Source organism: Chanodichthys erythropterus, chromosome 24 (genome assembly GCF_024489055.1).
Source record: "Chanodichthys erythropterus isolate Z2021 chromosome 24, ASM2448905v1, whole genome shotgun sequence".
Classification (NCBI taxonomy): Eukaryota; Metazoa; Chordata; class Actinopteri; order Cypriniformes; family Xenocyprididae; genus Chanodichthys; species Chanodichthys erythropterus.
The window spans coordinates 2,584,518-2,607,706 of record NC_090244.1 but is presented as its reverse complement, the minus strand read 5'-3'; the positions used below and the strand labels follow the sequence as shown (position 1 = coordinate 2,607,706).

Here is a 23,189-nt window from a genome sequence, read left to right as displayed (position 1 = left end):
CGCGTCCTCCCAGTTTTGCCCGTGACTCAATGGACTCCCTGCGGTTGGAGTTCTTTCCATGGAACAATGAAGAGGAAATTTACGTTTTGCCCATTAAAGCACATTGAACAGGGCTGGAGTGTTTTTATGCTCTGGCAGTATTGACTTTCCCTGCAGCTGATTGGATGAGGTCAGAAAGTCGCTGCTTGATGTCGAGGGCAAACCCTACATGACTAACATCCCTTCTTTCTGGGCGACGCTGTCTTTTTGTCCTAGTACGAGTCCCAGACACAACAGAAGAGCATTTTAACCTCTCGACGGCAAAGCGCACAACACAAAGACGGCTGAGGTCACACACCTGCGCCTCACGAGACCTCAAAGCACTGATGCAGGTGTCTTCCTGTTTTTATTGTGCATTTAATCCCTGTTTGCCTTTGTTGTTTTAAAATGTCTGATTGTATTGGTCTATGCATCCATTTCGGTGGAACCAGTTCATGTGCAACTGAGGATGCAAATGTCGGTTTGGCCTTTTAATCACTTTAAGGGTGCGATGAACATTTTATTGCTTAAATTTTGCTCTTTCATAGACCATGAGATGCATTTTGCATTTAAGTGTCAAATATTACGGAGCCCCTAAAGGGACATGGTGATGAAAAAAAAAAAAAAATGAGATGTGAGATAATGTCAATGCTTCTGCGTTGTTTTACATTCCCACGAGAAACTTTGCGTTCGCTCACAAATCTTTTGCGTTTCCCAAAGAAACTTTGTGTTCCCCCAAGAAATGTTGTGTTCCTCACAAAACTTTTGTGTTCCCTCGAAAAACTTTGCGTTCCCTCGTCAAACTTTTGCGTTCCCCCAAGAAACTTTGCATTCCCTTGTCAAACCTTTCCGTTCCCCGAAGAAACTTTGCGTTCCTTCAGAAAACATTTCGGTTCTTCCAAGAAACTTTGTGTTCCTCACTAATCTTTTACATTCCCCCAAGAAACTTTGCATTCCCTTGTCAAACCTTTGCGTTCCCCGAAGAAACTTTGCATTCCTCACAAAACTTTTGCGTTCCCCGAAGAAACTTTGTTCCTCACAAAATTTTTGTTCCCCCAAGAAACTTTGCGTTCCTTCGAAATCTTTTGTGTTCTTTCGAAATCTTTTGCGTTCCTTCGAAATCTTTTGTGTTCTTTCGAAATCTTTTGCGTTCTTTTGAAATCTTTTGCGTTCCCCCAAGAAACTTTGCGTTCCTTCGAAATCTTTTGCGTTCTTTTGAAATCTTTTGCGTTCTTTTGAAATCTTTTGCGTTCTTTTGAAATCTTTTGCATTCCCCGAAGAAACTTTGTTCCTCACAAAATTTTTGTTCCCCCAAGAAACTTTGCGTTCCTTCGAAATCTTTTGTGTTCTTTCGAAATCTTTTGCGTTCCTTCGAAATCTTTTGTGTTCTTTCGAAATCTTTTGCGTTCTTTTGAAATCTTTTGCGTTCCCCCAAGAAACTTTGCGCCCCTTCGAAATCTTTTGTGTTCTTTCGAAATCTTTTGCGTTCCCCCAAGAAACTTTGCGTTCTCTCACAAACTTTTACCTTTCCCCAAGAAACTTTGCGTTCCTTCTAAATCTTTTGTGTTCCCTCGAGAAACTTGGCGTTCCTTCAGAAAACATTTGGGTTCTTCCAAGAAACTTTGTGTTCCCTCATCAAACTTTTGCATTCCCTCAAGAAACTTTGCTTTCCTTCGAATCCTTCGGAATCTTTTGCGTTCTTTTGAAAACTTTTGCGTTCTTTTGAAATCTTTTGCGTTCTTCTGAAATCTTTTGCGTTCTTTTGAAAACTTTTGCGTTCTTTTGAAATCTTTTGCGTTCTTTTGAAATCTTTTGCATTCCCCCAAGAAACTCTGCATTCCCTTGTCAAACTTTTACATTCCCCCAAGAAACTTTGCATTCCTTCGAAATCTTTTGTGTTCCTTCTAAATCTTTTGTGTTCCCTCGAGAAACTTGACATTCCTTCAGAAAACATTTGGGTTCTTCCAAGAAACTTTGTGTTCCCTCATCAAACTTTTGCATTCCCTCAAGAAACTTTGCGTTCCTTCGAATCCTTCGGAATCTTTTGCGTTCTTTTGAAAACTTTTGCGTTCTTTTGAAATCTTTTGCATTCCCTCAAGAAACTTTGCGTTCCTTCGAATCCTTCGGAATCTTTTGCGTTCTTTTGAAAACTTTTGCGTTCGTTCTTTTGAAATCTTTTGCGATCTTTTGAAATCTTTTGCATTCCCCCAAGAAACTTTGCATTCCCTTGTCAAACTTTTACATTCCCCCAAGAAACTTTGCGTTCCTTCGAAATCTTTTGCGTTCTTTTGAAATCTTTTGAAATTTTTACATTCTGTGTGAGCGAATTTTGCGAGATGACAGAAGCATTGAGATATTTTTCCTCTCACCTCATATTTTTTTCTTCACCATGTCCCTTTAGGGGCTCCGTGCATTTGTATGGAAGCTTGTTTCCGCCTTGCAATAAAAAAAATAAAAAACTTAATTGCAAATTTAAATCTTACAATTCTGATTTTTTTTCTTGATATTGTTTACATCTAGCAATTTTTTTTTTCAATCACAAACAAGCCAACCTAAAAAACATATATATATTTCAAATATGATTTAAAAATTCCAAGTGTCTGTGCTTTGTGAATTTCAGCTGGAAATAAAATGAGTACTGAACTATAAAATAAATAGCATTTCTGGAAGGATTCAATGAGAAATGTTTGAGTACATGTTGAGATTTGTCTTTTGATTGCAGACTTTGGTGTCTTGAAGAATCTTACAATACTTGGTTAATTTTTACAAGAGGAAACTCAACAGGAAAAAACAGTGGAGGAGCTGTAATCTGTGGTTTATGAGGTTTCCTACAGGACAGGCCCACTGTTTTGCCTCGATTCGACCCGAATGGGTACTGAGCTCTGAACCTGTCAGTCACTAATTGCATTTCATAAAGGTCAAATCAAAAACATCCACAATTGGATTGGAAACTTCATGAAATTCCCTCCGTCTGTCCAAAACGTCTGTGTTTGTTGCTCGTCCCTGATCTCAGCGGTAAAGACGCTCTCAGGCAGATCAACTGATACCACATGAATAAACACACGTTGTGCTATGGTTGGCACACTCAAACCAGCCATTAAAATATCACAGAGGCTTTTTTCTCGCCCCTTTTGGCGGGTATCAGAACAACTTCGCTGATGAGAGTTGAGTGAAGGGTGGCGTACCAACGACAATCCAGACTTTTTACAAGGTTTCTGTCATGCAAATAAATTTTGACATTTGTAAACACATTTGACGTTAACTCCAATGAAATGCATTTCTGTGTTTTGTGTGGGAACAGCAAGCAAAAAGCATACTTGTGATTAGACGATTTTGAAAACGGGAGGTTAGAGAGTTAATGAAGTACAAAACAAACTAGCTGTGAGGAGCACCTGTGCCGCCCACCACTCCCACTGTCAGTTTGTGTTTGAGTCAGCGCTGTGACTAACCGTTGGCATGTGCGCTTCATTCAGACGGGTAAATGACACGAGCGGCTGCTTGCCAAACCTGGTCAAGAAAGGTCACGCAGTGCAAGGATGTGAAATCATTTATCTCACCAGCTTCATGCACAACTAAGGGCTTGTTTTGGTCACTGGAATCGCTAAAAATACTATTTTGTTTTACTTTTAAAGGAAAGCAATCAACATTTAGTGCATTTTTTACAGCTCAAAAAAACATTGGTTTCCCTGCTATAATGTGCATTCATTGCAAGGCTCATTTTAAGGTCTTCCAAAGGTTGCATATTTGAGGGTATGAATTGACAACATATATCATAATGTTGAAATAAGACAGATGTGGGTTGAAATAATTTAATTCTCTTTTAATTGATTGCAGCACATTGTAGAACCACACATAACAAAAAAGCACTTATCAAATATTTTAATCAGGCTCAGTTTGCAACCTCTTACAATTTGTTAAAATAATATTAAAAAAAAAAAAAAAAAAAAAAAAAATCAGAAAGGAAGGAGCTACCAAAGAAATAAGCATTTACAAAAATAATGACTCAAACCTTGACCAAAAACCATTTTAATTTCAAAAAAAAAAAAAAAAAAAAGCTTGATATAAATAAGTTAGTTTTAATTTTCTCAGTGTTTTTACAAAGTTATGTACACAAATACACAGGCAGTGTAAATCGTTCAAATATTAATATTTACTTTCTCTATAAATACAGTTATGCATCAGGTTTCACCACAGAATATCTACTTATAGAGTGTTTTAGATGCATTCGGATGGTCACTTCTGCAGTGAAAAAAGAAGAAAAGAAAAAAAACGAGGCAAAATCAAGGGTGATAGAGTCAAACGAAATCAAAAAAATATCAGTAGAAAATTTCACTCAAATTACAGATGATCAAGAAACATCTTACAAAAGAAATAATTTAAGATTGTGAGAGATGTTTCTCCTCCATGGAAGTGCCTGATAGTAATACTGGTTGATGCTACAAGGTTTGACCTCAGAGTTTGAACTTTTACATCACCTTTGAAAAACAAAATGTAAAAAAAAAAAAAAAAAAAAAAAAAAAAAAACAGGCTGAGATGTTCGGATCCAACCAGATCCCTTCAAAAGAACTGCTATTGTGTGTACCTCATCTGAAAAAATTGTATATGAAAACAGGCACACTGCCTTCAAAACGTGAAATAAACAAATAATGAACAGCATTTCGGAAATAATCTACACACGGCAACGGTGGCTCTTCAAGTCAAACCAAACTCACACCTCCAAAGAAAAAAAAATATATTTTCCAACATAATACTAATTATGTGCTACATATGAAAAGGAACAAATATATATTTATATACACAGGTAGTAAGAAAAACAAAAACAAAAAAATGAGCAAAAAAGGAAATTCAACCTAATTGCACACTGCTACATACACTGCTTTCAGAAGCAGTTGCTTTTTTTCTTGAGTGCCAGAACTTTAGTGTTTCTGTTTTCAGTGCTTGAACACTCTTAGAGTTGATATGTTTTGTTTCCCCCAATCGCTCCATTCCCACCCCCCAAAAAACCTTTCGTTCACCAAGCACTGAGGTCATGAAACCGACGTCGACATCTTCAGCCCTGTCAGGTAAAAATGAGACAGAATTAGTATCAGATTTCATGATTTAATTTGCAGTATTAAATGCATTTTCAATTTTTAATTTCCCTTAGTGTGATTATGATCGTCCTTTTCAAGTCATTATTCACTTAATTTATTCTCTACACTGTACTATAAACACTTTTATGTGCGATATTGTAAATCGTGGCAATAAAAATGGTGGCACCTTGAGTCAACGACACCACAAACCAGACTAGCAGTAACCCGCAAAAAACTGAATGAAACTTGGGGAGGAAACAAAAAACAAAAAAAAAAAACACTGGAAAATGAGATCATGAAGCGTTTCGAGTCCCACCAAAGCAAAACACCCTTCACTGCTAATGTTATGACTTTACAAATGTGCCGCGACCGGCCGTTATTTGCTCACCGACTAGCAGCCCAGTGACATATTGATTTGGCGGGACGTTTCCTCACATGACCATCTGAGGTAACAACATCCTGAGGTTACATCAGATTTCTGGACTCAAACAGTGGCCAGGTGTTCGATCTGAACACGAAACCTGCACTTTTCCTCATATCTACAAGGTTATAAATGTGCGCGCGTGCGTGTGTGTGTGTAATAAACGAGGCCCGTCGTCGTTCAGGTGTAAATAGCCCTCGTGAGTGAACACACACTGCTGACGTGTAAAATGTTTTTCACTCTGAAGGAAACTCGAGCTCTCGTAGTAAACGCATCGTGTTAACCCTTTCATGGACTCATTGTGGTTTTAATAAAACGCAGATTAACCTTATAATACAGTAAAATAATGGTGAACTGGGTAATTTTGACCTACTATTTTGTTCTATAACCATGCACCATGTTAACCCTTTCACGGACTCATTATGATTTTAATAAAACGCTAATGTTGCACATAGCCTATATAATCAGATTATCATTATAACATAGTAAAATAATGGCGAACAGAGTAATTTTTACTTACTATTCTGTTCTTGCACCATGTTAACTCTTTCATGGACTAATTATGCTTTTAATAAAACGCAAATATTACACATCTATAATCAGATGAACTTTATGACATAGTAAAATAATGGTGAACAGTAATTTTTACCTACTATTCTGTTCTCGCACCATGTTAACCCTTTCATGGACTCATTTAGCGTTTAATAAAACACTAATTTTGCACATCAGATTAACTTTATAACATAGTAAAATAATGGTAAACTGGGTACTATTCTGTTCTTGCAGCATGTTAACCCTTTCATGGACTCATTATGCTTTTAATAAAACGCTAATGTTGCACATATATAATCAGACTATCATAACATAGTAAAATAATGGTGAACAGAGTAATTTTTACTTACCATTCTGTTCTTGCACCATGTTAACCCTTTCATGGACTAATTATGCTTTTAATAAAACGCTAATATTACACGTCTTTAATCAGATGAACTTTATAACATTGTAAAATAATGGTGAACAGTAATTTTTACCTACTATTCTGTTCTATAACCGCGCACCATGTTAACCCTTTCACGGACTCATTGTGCTTTTATAAAACGCTAATTTTGCACATCAGATGAACTTTATAACATAGTAAAATAATGGTAAACTGGGTACTATATTGTTCTTTTTCATGTGTAAAATGAAAACACAGTTTCTAGCTGCTCTTCTGCGTAAATTACTTAAATGTTAAGATGCAAAAAAAAAAAAGAAAGATAAGTTGTGCTTACCTCATTGCGTTTATGTGGGTGTCGGGCTGGGGTGCTTTCTGGGGTTTTTGGGTTTTCTGGGTGTTCGGGTCACTTCATCCACACAGATGTGAGACCGTTTGCTTTGACACGACGAGTCTAGTGAGTCAAAACACATTTGTCAATTCACATTGCTTTAAAAACCAATAGAATACTAAGAGTCCTGTTTCTGAATCGTTCAAGTTCAGAGCATTTCACACCAAATGCAACTGCATTGCAACTCTTGTTTAGATTGTACACGTCAAATTGCATAATGCTATTAAATTGTCTTACGCATTTAAAATAAATGCAAACATTTAGTACATCTACATTATCAAACTTTGCACATGAGTTAAAATGCAAATGAATAGATAGGATATTTCTCATTATACAAACAGATATTTTATCGCAATTATACATATTAGTGAAATTCTGATCGATTAAATGAAAGCGCATACCAAGACAGGAGGGTCTTTTCCTCGGCTCGCGAGGTGTTTCGGGCGTCTCCGCGCTCTGCTCCGTTACCCGACAGTCGTGATTCCCATTAACATCCACATTATTGTCGTTATTATTCCCAGAGGAGCACAAATGAAGATTGGAGCCCTTTCCCCGCTCCGATCTACTGTAGAAACCGGGCACCGAGCGAATATCCAGCGCTTCCCACTGGAATCTGCCGTCGGCGCGCGGCGTGTGTGTGGAGAAGTCGAAGTTCCACGCGTCCGCCGACGCGTCCTCCATCGCCTTCAGTTGCCGTCGGAAATCCTTCTTTAACTCTTCATGATCCACCGGGCCGAACAGGTTCCGACACGCCGACGGCTTGGGCTGGTCGGACAGTCGCGCCTCCATGCGCTCCAGCGTCGGGCTGCCATTAGACAAGCGAACGTTGGACATGTTAAGGCGTTCGAGTCAAAAACGCAAACCCAACAGCTGTTATAAAGCGTTCCCTCCTGCGTTAACGCGATCCAAAACGACGGGCGTGCAGGCAAAACTCGCTCCGAGTGCGCCGCATGAGCGCCGAGCAGAAGTCGTAAAAACACGGACAGGCGACGATCATCAAAACAAAGCAGCGTTCTCGATGGCCACTCCTGTCAACTGCGCGTCGTAGTAAAAGAGGGGAAGAGAAATAACAAGGCGAGGCTTTTCTGCGCCCAATATGGCGATGAAGGGGGATAGAGAACGAAAAAAACGCGTGATTGACACAAAGAGCTCTTTAAAGCACCAGAGGAACGCCGTGGATTGGTGCCTTGGAGATCCGCCTTCTCTTTACGCACATCCCCCACTCACAGTCAGAGAGAAAGAAGATCAACAAACACCATCGACGAGCCTCCGAATCGTTTCGTTCGAATGCTTCGTTTTCGAACCGACTCACTAAATGATCCGCTGATTCGTTCCACTCATAGGGCAGCTAGAATAACTTTCAATTGTATTTACTGTTCCAGACTGACTAAATTATTATTATAATTTTTTTTGCTTGCTATGTTGGTTTACTTGTTTCCAAATTGAGTTTTCCCACAGGCGAGTGATTCATAAGTGATTCGAATGAATCATTTAAAAGATTTAAAGCAAATGATTCGAATGACTTATGAATGTGTAACAATAAAAAAAGGACAATGGGATCTTGTGCATATGCTTAAAATTAAAACTTAAAGCTTTTTTTTTTTTTTTTTTCTTCAGGAAACTTACGAAAATGTTATCTGCTTAAAAGAATCAAACAATTACTAAAAGACAAATAAACAGTAATTAAGGGAAGATAGCCTAAAATTTAACTTGTTTCTTGACTAAACTAGTTTGATTATCAGAGTCACAGCTTAATGCTTGATAGATGTTTTCTCCATTAAGTTCTTGAAATCCTATGAGAAGAATCAATGTATAAAAAAACACATGGAAATATTAAATCTAAAAGTTATTACAATACTTCTAATGTGACTAAACACAAAATATTCAAACTAAGATGCGTTTGATTCCATTACCTGTAATGTGTGAGTCTCTGGAATCTGAAGATGAATTTGAGACACTAAAAAAAAGTGGAAGTACAACAAGAAATTCACTATGAGTTTAATTTGTTCCTAGAAGTGAGAAGCTGCAATTGTCAAAACATTTCCAGGAACAACACTGCCCCGATTAGACCTCGCAATCACTCTGACAAGAACTGAGACTTAGGCTGTGTCCTAAATCACAGACTTTCCTACTATATAGTAGGCGAAACCTAGGATGTGACAAAAGAAGTATGTCTGAATTCACAGTACTTATAAAAGAGATGTCTAAAAGTATTGACCTACTATTTCTGAAGTGTGCATAAGATGGACACTTTACTGTCCCATGAGGATTTGTGAATGGCGGTGAAGTGACGCAACTGACGCTGGGAGGTCACATGATAATGACACCATGGTGAATGTACTAGTATGTCCAGATTACATTCATACTATATAGAACATACTTTTTAGTGGTCGCAAAATAATTAATTATTCAAAATAAGCACCTACTCAAAAAGAAAATGTATGCGATTTTGTATGCGTCACGAGGCGTGTCATAAACTGGTGGCACCGTTTTTTCTAATGCTTTCTAATCTGACAACTACGGAGCCCCACACGACATGCAAGAAAAAAAAAAAAATTGTGCACACGATTAACTATTTTGTCCCTCGATTTACTAATTTGTGCGCATGATTTACTATTTCGTTCCCTCGATTTACTAATTTATGCACACGATTTACTATTTCGTTCCCTTGATTTACTTATTTGTGCGCACGATTTACTAATTTGTTCCCTCGATTTACTAATTTGTGCGCATGATTTACAATTTTGTTCCCTTGATTTACTAATTCGTTCCCTCGATTTACTAATTTGTGTGCACGATTTACTAATTTGTGCGCACGATTTACTAATTCGTTCCCTCAATTTACTAATTCGTGCGCATGATTTACTATTTCGTTCCCTCGATTTACTAATTCGTGCCCTCGATTTACTTATTTGTGCGCACGATTTACTAATTTGTGCCCTCGATTTACTAATTTGTGCGCACGATTTATTATTTCGTTCCCTTGATTTACTTATTTGTGCGCACGATTTACTAATTTGTGCCCTCGATTTACTAATTTGTGCGCACGATTTACTAATTCGTGCCCTCGATTTACTTATTTGTGCGCACGATTTACTAATTTGTGCCCTCGATTTACTAATTTGTGCGCACGATTTATTATTTCGTTCCCTTGATTTACTTATTTGTGCGCACGATTTACTAATTTGTGCCCTCGATTTACTAATTTGTGCGCACGATTTACTATTTCGTTCCCTTGATTTACTTATTTGTGCGCACGATTTACTAATTTGCTCCCTCGATTTACTAATTTGTGCCCTCGATTTACTAATTTGTTCCCTTGATTTACTAATTTGTGCGCACGATTTACTAATTTGTGCCCTCGATTTACTAAGTTGTGTGCACTATTTACTATTTTGTGCCCTCGATTTACTTATTTGTGCGCACGATTTACTAATTTGTTCCCTCGATTTACTAATTTGTGCCCTCGATTTACTAATTTGTGCGCACGATTTACTAATTTGTGCCCTCGATTTACTAATTTGTGCGCACGATTTACTATTTTGTTCCCTTGATTTACTAATTTGTGCGCACGATTTACTATTTTGTTCCCTTGATTTACTAATTTGTGCGCACGATTTACTAATTTGTGCCCTCGATTTACTAATTTGTGTGCACGATTTACTATTTTGTGCGCACGATTTACTAATTCGTTCCCTCAATTTACTAATTTGTGCACATGATTTACTATTTCGTTCCCTCGATTTACTAATTCGTTCCCTCGATTTACTAATTTGTGTGCATGATTTACTATTTCGTTCCCATGATTTACTATTTCGTTCCCTCAATTTACTAATTTGTGCGCACGATTACTAATTAGTTCGCACGATTTTCTATTTCGTTCCCTCGATTTACTAATTTGTGCGCACGATTTTCTATTTCGTTCCCATGATTTACTAATTTGTGCGCACGATTTTCTATTTCGTTCCCATGATTTACTAATTTGTGCGCACGATTTACTATTTCGTTCCCTCCATTTACTAATTTGTGTGCGTGATTTACTATTTCGTTCCCTCAATTTACTAATTTGTGCGCACAACTTACTATTTCGTTCCCTCGAACGCTCTGAAGCTTCCTGAAGCAGTGTTTTGAAATCGGCCATCACTAAATAAGTCGTTATTTTGTTTTTTTGGCACACCAAAAATATTCTTGTCGCTTTATAATATTAATATTGAACCACTGTACTCACATGAACTGATTTAAATATGTTTTTAGTACATCAATGGATCTTGAGAGAGGAAATGTCATTGCTGGCTATACAGGCCTCACTGAGCCATCGGATTTCAACAAAAATATCTTAATTTGTGTTCTGAAGATGAACAAAGGTCTTACGGGTGTGGAACGGCATGAAGGTGAGTAATAATGTCCGAATTTTCATTTTTGAGTGAACTAACCCTTTAATTCTGTTTGAGTATTTTGTAATTTTGGTACATAACATTTGTTGTTTTTAAATGTGCTTTATAAATAAACCTGAATTATATAAACCTAATAATTTTCAATTTAATTCATTTGTAACATATTGCAAAATGTTAGTTTCACCTCAGATGTCGAACTGGAATAAGATGTTAAAATATCACACACTTAATTAAAGAGTTGAACAGAACCCAGTTTTCCAGTGTGATTTAAAATCAAGAGCGTATTCACACATCAAAACGTGTAATTTGTCCAAATAAAACAGGCACAAACAAGGCAAAATCTGTTCTCATGTCTTTGATATATTCCACACACATTCTCAACAGCACAGTTCAATTCAACATATAATTTCAAAGTCTTTGATAAGTTCAAGCAGACAGAGCACAGGTTACTGTCCTGAGCCAAAACAGACCTCTACTGACCACTGCTGGGAAGCTCCGGGATTGCAGGATAGTTTCTGTTACAGTTTCCACAGTTGCACACAGTTCATTCTGAAGGTAAAACATGTATATCCCAGTTGGTAATTCACATACTAAGCCACTTTAGGATGTAAAAGTTTCTCTTGCCCACTCGGATCAGGCTGAGTCCGTTAGAGAGGATGTGCTGACCCAGAACCAGAACTTGCTCAGGGTTTGCTGCCCTCTGGTGGTTGATCCAAACTCCACCATCCTGGATCATCTGATACCTAGTCAAGAGGGAACAATGAGAATAAACGTGAATTATATGGAGCAAAAAGACATCAGTGCAATTTCAAAACATATATTTTCTGCTTTGGGTCTTAAAATATGGATCAAAAATCATTCCTTCATTTTTTTTTCTTAAAGTTCCCCTGTGGTGAAAAGTTTTTTAATGTTGTTTATATGTCTATGTGGAGTTTTTAATATGCTTTAAGACAAACCATGTGCAAATTCATCAGTCAGCACCATTGCTGAGTATTTTCTCCTTAAAACTGCAGTGAAAGAAAGACAGTCTCAAACCAGTGGTCTGAAATCGCTGGTGTTTGTGACATCACAAACTATCTAGTAACCAAACCAATGTTGTACCTCAGTAAGTTGACCGAGTGGATCTCTGAGCTGTCATAAGTGAGTGGAGGCGGAGCTAATTTGCATATTCATTGCTATGCGTATATTAAATGAGGCAAGGGTGTAGAGTTTCATTCAAGCCATTTTAGGGCATGAAGTAATTTTCTTCACAGAAAAAACAACATTTAAATATGTAATTTTGGTGATCAAAGATGAGTTTTAAGGGATACATTTCTTGATAATAGGCGACCTATTATGATTTTTTTCAATTTTATTTTACTTTCCTTTAGGGTCAATGTTTGTGCATGTACACAATCAGCAATTTTATGAAACAACGTGAGTACTTTGTGCAAAAAAAAAAACAATTTACCACTTTTACCATTTTTGGGTGAACTAACCCTTTAAATCATGTAAACCTGTTCTAGTAGAACCCTTAAACAAAATTATGAACCTGTAAATGAGCTTAATAGGGGCCCTTTAATTGTTTAAGACCCGGACAGAGTCGTGCTATTAATCGTGACTGTACTGCAAACCAGTTTGAAACAGAAAATGTAACCGAGCCACCTGATAGTGATAAAAAGTAACACACACTGACTAAAAAGTAACAATGTAACAAAATGTGTCAAGAGTATGTGTTACTTTTAAACTGAACATTCCAAAACATTATTGTTAAGATTCCAGCAGTGACATCAGAATGGCGTCACTCACCCACGCGGTCCCTCGGGAATGGCTTGTGCCCGTCTGCAGGCGTCCAGCACCGTCGTCCCCGGATCCAAGAACAGCTCATGGAACGGAGCCTCTCGGAAAAGCTCCTGGAGTTCAGTGTCACTCATCTGCTCCAGGGCCTGAATATTACTGTGGTACAGAGCATTGGTGCACCTGTGTGTACATATATATTAGTAACATTAATAAAGCATTTAAAGAACATACAATGAGATTAAAAGGAATTGATTGGATCATTAAAAGAAGCTAAAAAAGAAGCAAAAGCGAGTTCATTTAAATATTTTGATGAATGATATTAAAGAATCGTGCTAAACTGGACCAGGAATGTCCTTGAATAATGTAAACAGGCTTTTGATTTTGATTCAGTATTGATTTTACAGACATAAATCAGAAGTGAGTATCTGCTCTTGCCTTTTGGCGCTTTCTAACCCCTCTTTCCCATGGACAAGCTTGGTGACTTCAGCGGCCAGGCGTTTGTGGGCGATTCTCTTGCCCGGGTCCCGCCTCTGCTGCTCCATCACCTTCTCCACCTCCGCTAGCGGCAGGAACGTGAAGAGTTTCAGGTACCTGGAGGATAACAAGTGTTTCTGTCAAGCTAAAATAGGCATTATTTTTAATATTACACCCAAGTTTGGGGTCAGAACGATTTTTTATATTCTAAAGAATACTTTTTATTGATCAAGGATGCATTAAATTGATCAAAAGTGACAGTAAAGACATTTATAATGTTCACGGTACTTCAATGTCATACACTGATCGGTCTGCGCAGCGCTGATGCATCTCGAACAAGCCTATTACTTGTGTCATTACTGGATGAATCAGCGTTTTTGAATGAATCTCTTGAATGAATGATTCAATGACTCACTCATAAATACTTCACTTATTTTATTAATGAATGAATCAGCGTTTTTGAATTAATCTCTTGAATGAATGATTCAATGACTCACTCATAAATACTTCACTTATTTCATTAATGGATGAATCAGCATTTTTGAATGAATCTCTTGAATGAATGATTCAATGACTCACTCATAAATACTTCACTTATTTCATTAATGGATGAATCAGCGTTTTTGAATGAATCACTTGAATGAATGATTCAATGACTCACTCATAAATACTTCACTTATTTCATTAATGGATGAATCAGCGTTTTTGAATGAATCTCTTGAATGAATGATTCAATGACTCACTCATAAATACTTCACTTATTTTATTAATGAATGAATCAGCGTTTTTGAATTAATCTCTTGAATGAATGATTCAATGACTCACTCATAAATACTTCACTTATTTCATTAATGGATGAATCAGCATTTTTGAATGAATCTCTTGAATGAATGATTCAATGACTCACTCATAAATACTTCACTTATTTCATTAATGGATGAATCAGCGTTTTTGAATGAATCACTTGAATGAATGATTCAATGACTCACTCATAAATTCTTCACTTATTTCATTAATGGATGAATCAGTGTTTTTGAACCAATCACTTGAATGAATGATTCAATGACTCACTCATAAATACTTCACTTATTTCATTAATGGATGAATCAGCATTTTTGAATGAATCTCTTGAATGAATGATTCAATGACTCACTCATAAATACTTGACTTATTTCATTAATGGATGAATCAGTGTTTTTGAACCAATCACTTGAATGAATGATTCAATGACTCACTCATAAATACTTCACTTATTTCATTAATGGATGAATCAGCATTTTTGAATGAATCTCATGAATGAATGATTCAATGACTCACTCATAAATACTTGACTTGTTTCATTAATGGATGAATCAGTGTTTTTGAACAAATCACTTGAATGAATGATTCAATGACTCATTAGATCAAAAGTGTTGTCACTTTGATCAAATGTGTCATTGAATCATCCATAAAGACATTTATAATGTTACAAAAGATTTCAATTTCAAACAAATGCTGTTCTTTTGAACTTTCTATTCTTTATAGAATCCTGAAAAATAAAATGTGTCATGTTTTCCACAAAAATGTGAAGCAGGTCATCAGAAATTTTTCTTGAGCAGCAAATCATCATTTTAGAATGATTTCTGGAGGATCATGTGACACTGAAGACTGGAGTAATGATGCTGAAAATTCAGCTTTGATCACAGAAATAAATTACACTTTACTATATATTCACATAGAAAAGCAGCTATTTTCAATTTTAATAATATTTCACAATTTTTACTGTATTTTTATCAAATAAATGCAGCGTTGGTGAGCAGAAAGCACTAAAAAAATCTTACTTTTAAAGGTTAGTTTATCACAGAGAATCATAATGACTTAATTTCAGTTTGTATTCTCTTTTTGGGTTCAACATCATGAGGTTTAGTAGTTGATAAAAACATGATCCAGCAGGCAGTATTAACTGAGGTCACGCTCTTGTTTGCCAACTCACCCCTCCACGCTGGTATCTGGCAGGCGGAGGAAGTACTGATAGAACTCAAAGGGGGATGTTTTATCTGGGTTCAGCCAGACAGCGTTGCCGGCCGTCTTCCCCAGTTTATCGCCCATCGAGGTAGTGACGAGAGGAACCGTCAGGCCGAACACTTCCTCTCCTGTCTTTCTGCACAAGAAGAAGAGAAGATTACACATCAGAGGCTGTGCAATATTATGACGTTTGCATAAATAAGAACAACCACAAGTTTTATTTTATGCCACACATGTTTATTGAAGTCTTAAAGTCTTAAAGTAAAAAATAATGCCCCTTTTCACAAGATGTAATATAGTCTCTGGTGTCTCCAGAATGTGTCTGTGAAGTTTCAGCTCAAAATACCCCACAGATCATTATTTGGGTGTGAGCAAAAACACGCCGTTTTTGTGTGTGTCCCTTTAAATGCAAATGAGCTGCTGCTCCCGCCCCCTTTCCAGAAGAGGGCGGAGCTTTAACAGCTCAACAACAACAAAGCTGGAGAATCTCACGCAGCCAAAATGAGAGAAATTTTTACCATAGTGCCATGATTAAAAATTATACAATGTTTTATACTGTTAATATACACATAGTCCTATTTTATAGTATTTACCATGGTACATGTCTGAAAATATGGCACTACATGTACTACTGTACAGTACCGCTCAAAAGTTTGAGGTTGGTAAGATTATTTGATGTTTTTGAAAGAGTCTCTTCTGCTCACCAAAGCTGCATTTATTTGATCAAAAATACAGTAAAAATTCTGAAATATTATTACAATTTAAAATAGCTGTTTTCTATGTGAATATACTGTATAATGTAATATATTCCTGTGATCAAAGCTGAATTTTCAGCATCATTACTCCAGTCTTCAGTGTCACATGATCCTTCAGAAATCATTCTAATATGATGATTTGCTTCTTAAGAAACATTATTATTATTATAAATGTTGAAAACAGTTGTGCGGCTTGATATTTTTATGGAAACTGTAAGACATTTTTGTAATACACAGGATTCTTTGATGCAATATAAATCTTTTGTAACATTATAAACTGATTTACTGTCACTTTTGATCAATTTAATGCGTTTTTGCTGAATAAAAGTATTAATTTCTTTAAAAAATATATATTTTGGATATGATACTATGTTAGTATTGAGAATGGTAATTCCATAGTACTGTGATATCAGTGTTGGGTGCAATTAATTACTAAGTAATCCAATTACTTTTCCCTTGAAAAAGTAATGTAATGGATTACTCTTAATTTTTTCAGTAATTAGTTACTTCTTGTGTAATTGCATTAAATACTGTATAGACTATATAAATCAATAGTGGATTTAACAATTAATAGGGCTGGGTAAAAAATAATGATTTCTCGATTTTAATCGATTCTCATTTTTACGAACCGATATCGATTCTTAAATCCCAAGAATCGATTAGTCTAGTCTGTTTTCAGTTGATGAATGAGCAGAATATGTAGCGCCTCCCATCCAATAAATCACAATAATCTTTTGTTACTTTTGACATGAAGCAAAGTCTCAGATTTCAAATGACGTCCATCTTATTATGAGACTCAAAAAATAAATACCGTTTTGGCGCTGTTTAATGTGGCGTGACGGATCGCTTTAGCGCCTCAGTTAAAGAGAAGCATGTGATCATCCTCTCCTCCGCTTTAATACCAGTTACAGCGAAATAAACATGAACATCTGAAGGTATGTTAAAATATACAGTACAACTTACTGAAATCCGTATCATGTCTCGTGTAATCGCTCAATCAGTGCTTCAACCTCGGAAAGACGTCAATAAAACAGCTTCAAAGTCACGTGACGTCACATTTACCTCAGAAAAACATATTCAGTGACCATAAACTCATTAGTCAGCTAGAAAAGTGAACATTCTGATAAATATAGTTATGCACCGTTACATATTCATTATTATTTTTAACGTTCTTCAATATTTAATGCATGTTTGAATAAAATCAGTTATGACATCCGCAATTTAAATGTTTATATATCAAAAAAACTAATTAGAGTAGAAATATGATTATGTAATTCTAAACTTTATTTATAATAAAAACATAATTGAGTGTAATTTAAGTGTTTGTATATAAATAAGTTAATTTAACCTTCAATATTATTATAGTAGTACCAGCTGACTCTCATGTGTAGTTTACAGCATTAGTTGCGAACATGACAATTTGCCATGTACTGTATCTGAAATACTACATCCAAAATAATAGATATTGAATCGAATTCATAATCGAAAGCATGTAATCGAATCGTGAAAATTGTGTCAATACCCAGCCCTAATAATAATTTACTATCCTTGTGTTCAACTGCTCGATGTTGAAATGGAATTTAGAAAGTGATCCAATATTAATAGTAATCCAATACCGTGATGATCAGTACAGTAATCTAATTACACTGTTAAAGATAAAATTAGTAGCTATGAATTACGTTTTTAGAGTAACTTACACAACACTGTGTGATATACAGTTTTTTTACATTTTTAAATTTTACATGTTTTTTTGGCGCACCAAAAATATTCTCAGCGCTTTATAATATTAATATTGAACCACTGTACTCACATGAACTGATTTAAATATGTTACATTAATGGATCTTGAGAGAGGAAATGACATTGCTGGCTATGGAGGCCTCACTGAACCATCGGATTTCATCAAAAATATCTTAATTTGTGTTCTGAAGATGAACGAAGTTCTTACGGGTGTGGAACGACATGAGCGTGAGTAATCAATGACATTATTTTCATTTTTGGGTGAACTAACCCTTTAAGAATCAAGGGTATGTACATTTTTGAACGGGTCATTTTTATAAATTTAGCCATTTTTTTGACTATATGTAAACATCTCTTATGCAAAATAGTTTATTCAGGACAGTACTAAACAAAAAATAACATGCATTTTGCATGATCCCTCTTATTTTGTGAAAATAATTAACATTTTGCAGATTCTGCAAGGAGTATGTAAACTTTTGAGCACAACTGTATATATACCATAGTACTGAGGTGGTATTTGTGATGTCACACCTGTGGATGAGCTCGTGTCCGCTCATGATGTTTCCCAGCTGATCGGTTCCGCCCAGCTGGATCCTGCAGCCGTGCAGCTGATGCAGACGGTAGAAGTCAAAGGCCTGGAAGAGCTGGTAGGAGAACTCGGTGAAGCTCATGCCCTCCGCGCTCTTCAGCCGAGACTGGACGCTGTGTCTGCTGAGCATCGTGCCCATCCGAAAACACCTTCCGACCTCCGAGAAGAACTCCAGCACGTGCCAGTCCTTGTACCAGCTGCGGTTATTGAGCACCGTCAGCCGGCCCAGCCTGCTCGGGTCCGGGCAGAAGTGCAGCTCGTGGTGGGTGAAGATCCGGTGGAGGCTTTCCAGAATCCCGCGGGCGTTCTGCTCCACCGTAGCCGGGGAGAGGCGCTCTCTCTCGGCCGACCTCCCGCTCGGATCCCCGATCTGCGCCGTGGCTCCGCCGAGCAGCGCGATGACGCCATGACCCGCGGCTCTGAAGTGCAGCAGGCCGATGATGGCGAGCAGGTTCCCGGCGTGAAGGCTGTCCGCGGTCGGGTCGAAGCCACAGTAGACGGTCTGCGGACCGGACCGGAGCAGATCCGGGAGCTCAGCTTGAGCTGCGCGCTCAGGGAACGACTCCTTTAGGAGGCCTCGGTTATGCAGGGATAAGAGGAGCCCGCTTCTTTTAGATGGAGAACAGTGGAATGAACATGTTTTTGTGAATATGGCATGTGATTTAACTCTGCACACGCTTCGGCATGACCGCGCAATGGACGCAGCCATGTTTGTACGTCATGGACACTCTCGCCTCCTATTGGTCAGATTTGGGAGTGTAGGAGAAAAAGTGAGTAGAGTGGCGTTTAAAGGGGCAGTTCACCAAAAAAAAAAAATGAAAATTCTGTCATTTTATTTATCCTTAAGTTGTTATAAACCTGTATGAGTTTCTTTGTTCTGCAGAACACAAAAGAAGATATTTTGAAAAATGTTGGTTGCCATTTGTTGGTCCCCATTGACTTCCATTGTGTGAAAAAAAAAAAAAAATACTATGGAAGTCAGCAACTGTTATACTGTGATATATTTTTTTAAAGAAAAGAAAGAAATTCATACAGATTTGGAACAACTTGAGGGTGAGTAAATGATAACAGCATTTTCACTTTTGTGTGAACTATCCCTTTAATTACAGTTATCCCACTAGAGGGCGTGCGGTGGCCCAAAAACCTGAATCCTCCCGCACTTAAAGGGATAGTTCACCCAAAAATGAAAATTCTATCATCATTTATTCACCCTCAAATTGTTCCAAATCTGTATAAATTTCTTTGTTTTGTTGAGCACAAAGGAAGATGTTTCGAAGAATGTGTTGAACTAAACAGTTTTGGGGCACCATTGTCTTCTATATTAGTTTTTTTTTCTCCCTACTATGGAATTCAATAGTGCCCTAAAGTAGCCTGGTTATAAACTTTCTTCAAGATATCTTCCTTTTTTATACAGGTTTGGAACAACTTGAGGGTGAGTAAATGATAACAGCATTTTCACTTTTGTGTGAACTATCCCTTTAATTACTGTTATCCCACTAGAGGGCGTGCGGTGGCCCAAAAACCTGAATCCTCCCGCACTTAAAGGGATAGTTCACCCAAAAATGAAAATTCTATCATCATTTACTCACCCTCAAATTGTTCCAAATCTGTATAAATTTCCTTGTTTTGTTGAACATAAAGGAATATATTTTGAAGAATGTGAACTGAACAGTTTTGGGGCACCATTGACTTCTATAGTAGTTTTTTTCCTACTATGGAAGTCAATGGTGCCCTAAAGTGGCTTTCTTCAAAATATCTTCCTTTTTTTATACAGATTTGGAACAACTTGAGGGTGAGTAAATGGAATTTTCATTTTTGGGTGAACTATCCCTTTAATTCTCATCTTTATGGCTAAGGTTATAAACTAAAGAAGTGCAATCGTTTACATATGCTAGTCTACGGGTTGACATTAAAAGAAAGAAAAATCGAGATTGCAATTTCTTCTAAATTATTATTTTTATTTTTAATGTTTGTAATAACAAACGACTGTGATTGGTCCACACTGACATATTGTTGAACTACTCTTTTCTGTGCTGAGTATTTTAATAAAGATTACACAACTTAATAAACTAGTTAAAATCATAAATCATTTTAGTAAACAAATATTTTAGATTATAAATTAATCAAAATAGATCCTAAATAGTAGGATAGATGAAGAAAGAATTTGTACGTGTTCCTAATTATGTATATAAAATATATGTAATGTGATCAGTCGTATATTTTTAGACCCCAGGTGAAAAAATACTAGTGTTTTTGAACCATACTATAGTAAATTGTAGTATACTGTATATATTATAATATTTACAACACTTTGTTAATGAATGCTACATAATACTGTAGTATTAACTATAGTGAGCTGATAAACTGTAATACTGGAGTATACTTTAGTTTTTACTGCAGTAAACTGTAGTGTATACTGTAGTATAATATACCCTATAGTTGTTTATATTACTATAGTTGTTATATTATCACAGCAACTATAGAATTACCACAACAAATTAATTCAAGTACTTTACTATAGTGTGGTTCAAAAACACTATACTATTTTCTATAAATTACTATAGTGTTTTTTCACCTGGGACTCTACAATGTACACCACTAGAAGGCGCTATACAACTCGTTTTCATTTATGAAATATGTGAACTCTTTTTACAAACTACTTAGACTTTGTATATTAAAGATAAAAATTTGCCACATTTGAGTTTTGCAAAGATGTATTTTATTTTGAGACAGGACTAGATATACATTTATCAAACATTTGTCTACATTAAGCCAAATAACAACAAAAACATCACCACTGAGGCTTTCTTGCAGCAGCAGTATATTAATAATCAGCTAATAAAGATCTGTGTATATCAACCAGCTCCTTAAAATCAAGCATTTATTAGAAATGACGCTGTCAGAGGCAGAACAGTACTTTACCGTGACCTGAGCTACAGCGACTAACGGGGAAGACCGAGACAAAATTCCCTGATATGACATTGTTAAAATCCCTTCAACATAAAAATACCAAGCACTCTGTAGAAAAGCAAAGTTGCTGACAAACATTTCATTTTAATCTGGGAAAAAAAAAAGAGAACAAAATGAAAAAAGAAAACAATTTAATACTTTCTGTATATGTTTGCTCCATCAGCAAATATTAAAAGACAAAAAAAAAAAAAAAAAAAAAAAAAATCTTCTTGGGAATATTGTGAACTTGCCTGAAATAACACTTGATTTGATACTTAATAAAACCGTTAGAGATTTTTCCATGTCATGCAGTTTCTTACAATCTGGATCTAAGGCACCTGATAGAAATCTGAATAGCATACTAACTGTATACTGCAGAAATAGTATGCATACATTTGAAATATACAACAGCACACATATGCAATGCAATGCAATGCGCTTGAACTTTCATTTCCAGTGTGATAAATGAATCAGAAATGTCCGAACACAAGCGTACTAACAAGTGAATGAGGTGGAAGATAAATTCAGTCCATTCTGTTGGGATTTAAACATCACATTTACATGTCAAATCATATGAACTGGTATGAAAATAATTGTGCGCACACAAAACAAGAATTTAAAACAAAACGATGCACACAAAACATTTTTTACTGTATTAATTACTAATTTTCAAAAATGTCCTGACAGTGTGACAGCAGGGAGTGCATCTTGCAGCCGCGAGAGAGATCTGGCTGGATTTGTGTCACAGGCAGTTGTTGATGATCTAAATCATCAGTACCTCTATTCTTTACCTGAGACCTCAGGGATCACAGTACAGTACATCATGTGAGGACCTCAAACACCCCGAGAGCTGATCAAAAATCATCTTCATGAGATCAGACCTTTACAATATCCTGCTTTATGGCATAAATCATCACTTAGGTCATATCTATGGAAGCCCATTTCTGTTACAAAAGAAAAAAACATGCTTTGGTACATCTTAATAATCAGATTAAAAGTCACAATTATGACACAATAAAATTGACACCACAAGTCCTAATTGACATAATTAAAAATTATGAAATAAAAAGTCGAAAATATGACTATCAATGCTTTTTTAAAAATTCACAATTATGTTTTTTTTTCAAAATCTGGACGTCATAATTATGACTTTTAATGTAATAATTATCAATTGTAATAAACTATCAATTTTGACTGTCATGATTATGTCAGAATTTGATTATGTTAATTTTGAATTAGTATGTGATAATTATGACTTGTTGGTCATAATTTGACTTGGTGTGTCATAAATATGACTGAATGTCATAATTTCTACCTTTTATGTAATAATTATGACTTTTGGTCATAATTTGACTGTCATAATTATTTCTTAGTATGTCAATTTCGACTTGTGTCATAATTTGACTTAGTGTGTTAAAAATAATTGACTGAGTGTCATAATTTAAACTTTTTTTATGTCATAATTTTGACTTAGTATGTCATAATTAGGACGTAGTATGTAATAATGAGTCAACCCTCATATATATCTACAGTGTTCTGGTGCTGAAATATGGTTGTGAGGTTCCTCTAAATCAGTGGTTCCCAAACCAGTCCTGGAGGACCCCCAGCACTACACATTTTGGATGTCTCTCTCATCTATCACACCTGATTCAACTCATCAGCTCATTAGT

The 23,189-nt window shown here is 36.2% G+C and overlaps 2 protein-coding genes across 5 annotated transcripts; both read right to left on the bottom strand.

Annotated features, from left to right (window-relative positions):
• Nucleotides 1-3,795: 3,795 nt before the first annotated feature.
• On the bottom strand, nt 3,796-7,939 carry cdkn1bb (cyclin dependent kinase inhibitor 1Bb). The gene is made up of 3 exons (XM_067379631.1): nt 7,238-7,939; nt 6,783-6,899; nt 3,796-5,074 (listed from the first exon to the last, which is right to left on the bottom strand). The coding sequence occupies exons 1-2, from the start codon at nt 7,668-7,670 to the stop codon at nt 6,793-6,795; spliced, it is 540 nt and encodes a 179-aa protein (XP_067235732.1). The 5' UTR covers nt 7,671-7,939; the 3' UTR covers nt 3,796-5,074; nt 6,783-6,792.
• Nucleotides 7,940-8,133: 194 nt separating this feature from the next.
• yars2 (tyrosyl-tRNA synthetase 2, mitochondrial) lies at nt 8,134-19,479 on the bottom strand. Of its 4 annotated transcripts, XR_010893917.1 has the most exons (8): nt 18,513-19,479; nt 15,456-15,623; nt 13,445-13,600; nt 13,019-13,189; nt 11,897-11,973; nt 11,701-11,779; nt 8,750-8,793; nt 8,134-8,629 (listed from the first exon to the last, which is right to left on the bottom strand). XR_010893917.1 is itself a non-coding variant. In XM_067379630.1 (6 exons), exons 1-6 carry the CDS (start codon nt 19,277-19,279, stop codon nt 11,775-11,777), a joined length of 1,344 nt encoding a protein of 447 aa, XP_067235731.1. In that variant the 5' UTR covers nt 19,280-19,479; the 3' UTR covers nt 10,446-11,774. The 4 variants fall into 4 exon arrangements, 2 of the variants coding, with proteins under 2 accessions (XP_067235731.1, XP_067235729.1); XR_010893916.1 differs by having other exon boundaries at nt 11,701-11,973; nt 18,513-19,476; XM_067379630.1 differs by lacking the exons at nt 8,134-8,629; nt 8,750-8,793 and having other exon boundaries at nt 10,446-11,779.
• Nucleotides 19,480-23,189: the final 3,710 nt, after the last annotated feature.

What these genes read in the sequence shown, in the direction of transcription:
- yars2 (XM_067379628.1), bottom strand. Translation starts at nt 19,279, where the DNA reads ATGGCTGCGTCCATTGCGCGGTCATGCCGAAGCGTGTGCAGAGTTAAA. An exon ending in GGACACGAGCTCATCCACAG is followed by an intron (nt 15,624 to 18,512) that starts GTGTGACATCAC and finishes CTTCTTGTGCAG; the next exon opens with AAAGACAGGAGAGGAAGTGT. An exon ending in GGGTTAGAAAGCGCCAAAAG is followed by an intron (nt 13,190 to 13,444) that starts GCAAGAGCAGAT and finishes ATGTACACACAG; the next exon opens with GTGCACCAATGCTCTGTACC.
- cdkn1bb (XM_067379631.1), bottom strand. Translation starts at nt 7,670, where the DNA reads ATGTCCAACGTTCGCTTGTCTAATGGCAGCCCGACGCTGGAGCGCATG. An exon ending in GAAAAGACCCTCCTGTCTTG is followed by an intron (nt 6,900 to 7,237) that starts GTATGCGCTTTC and finishes TTGACTCACTAG; the next exon opens with ACTCGTCGTGTCAAAGCAAA.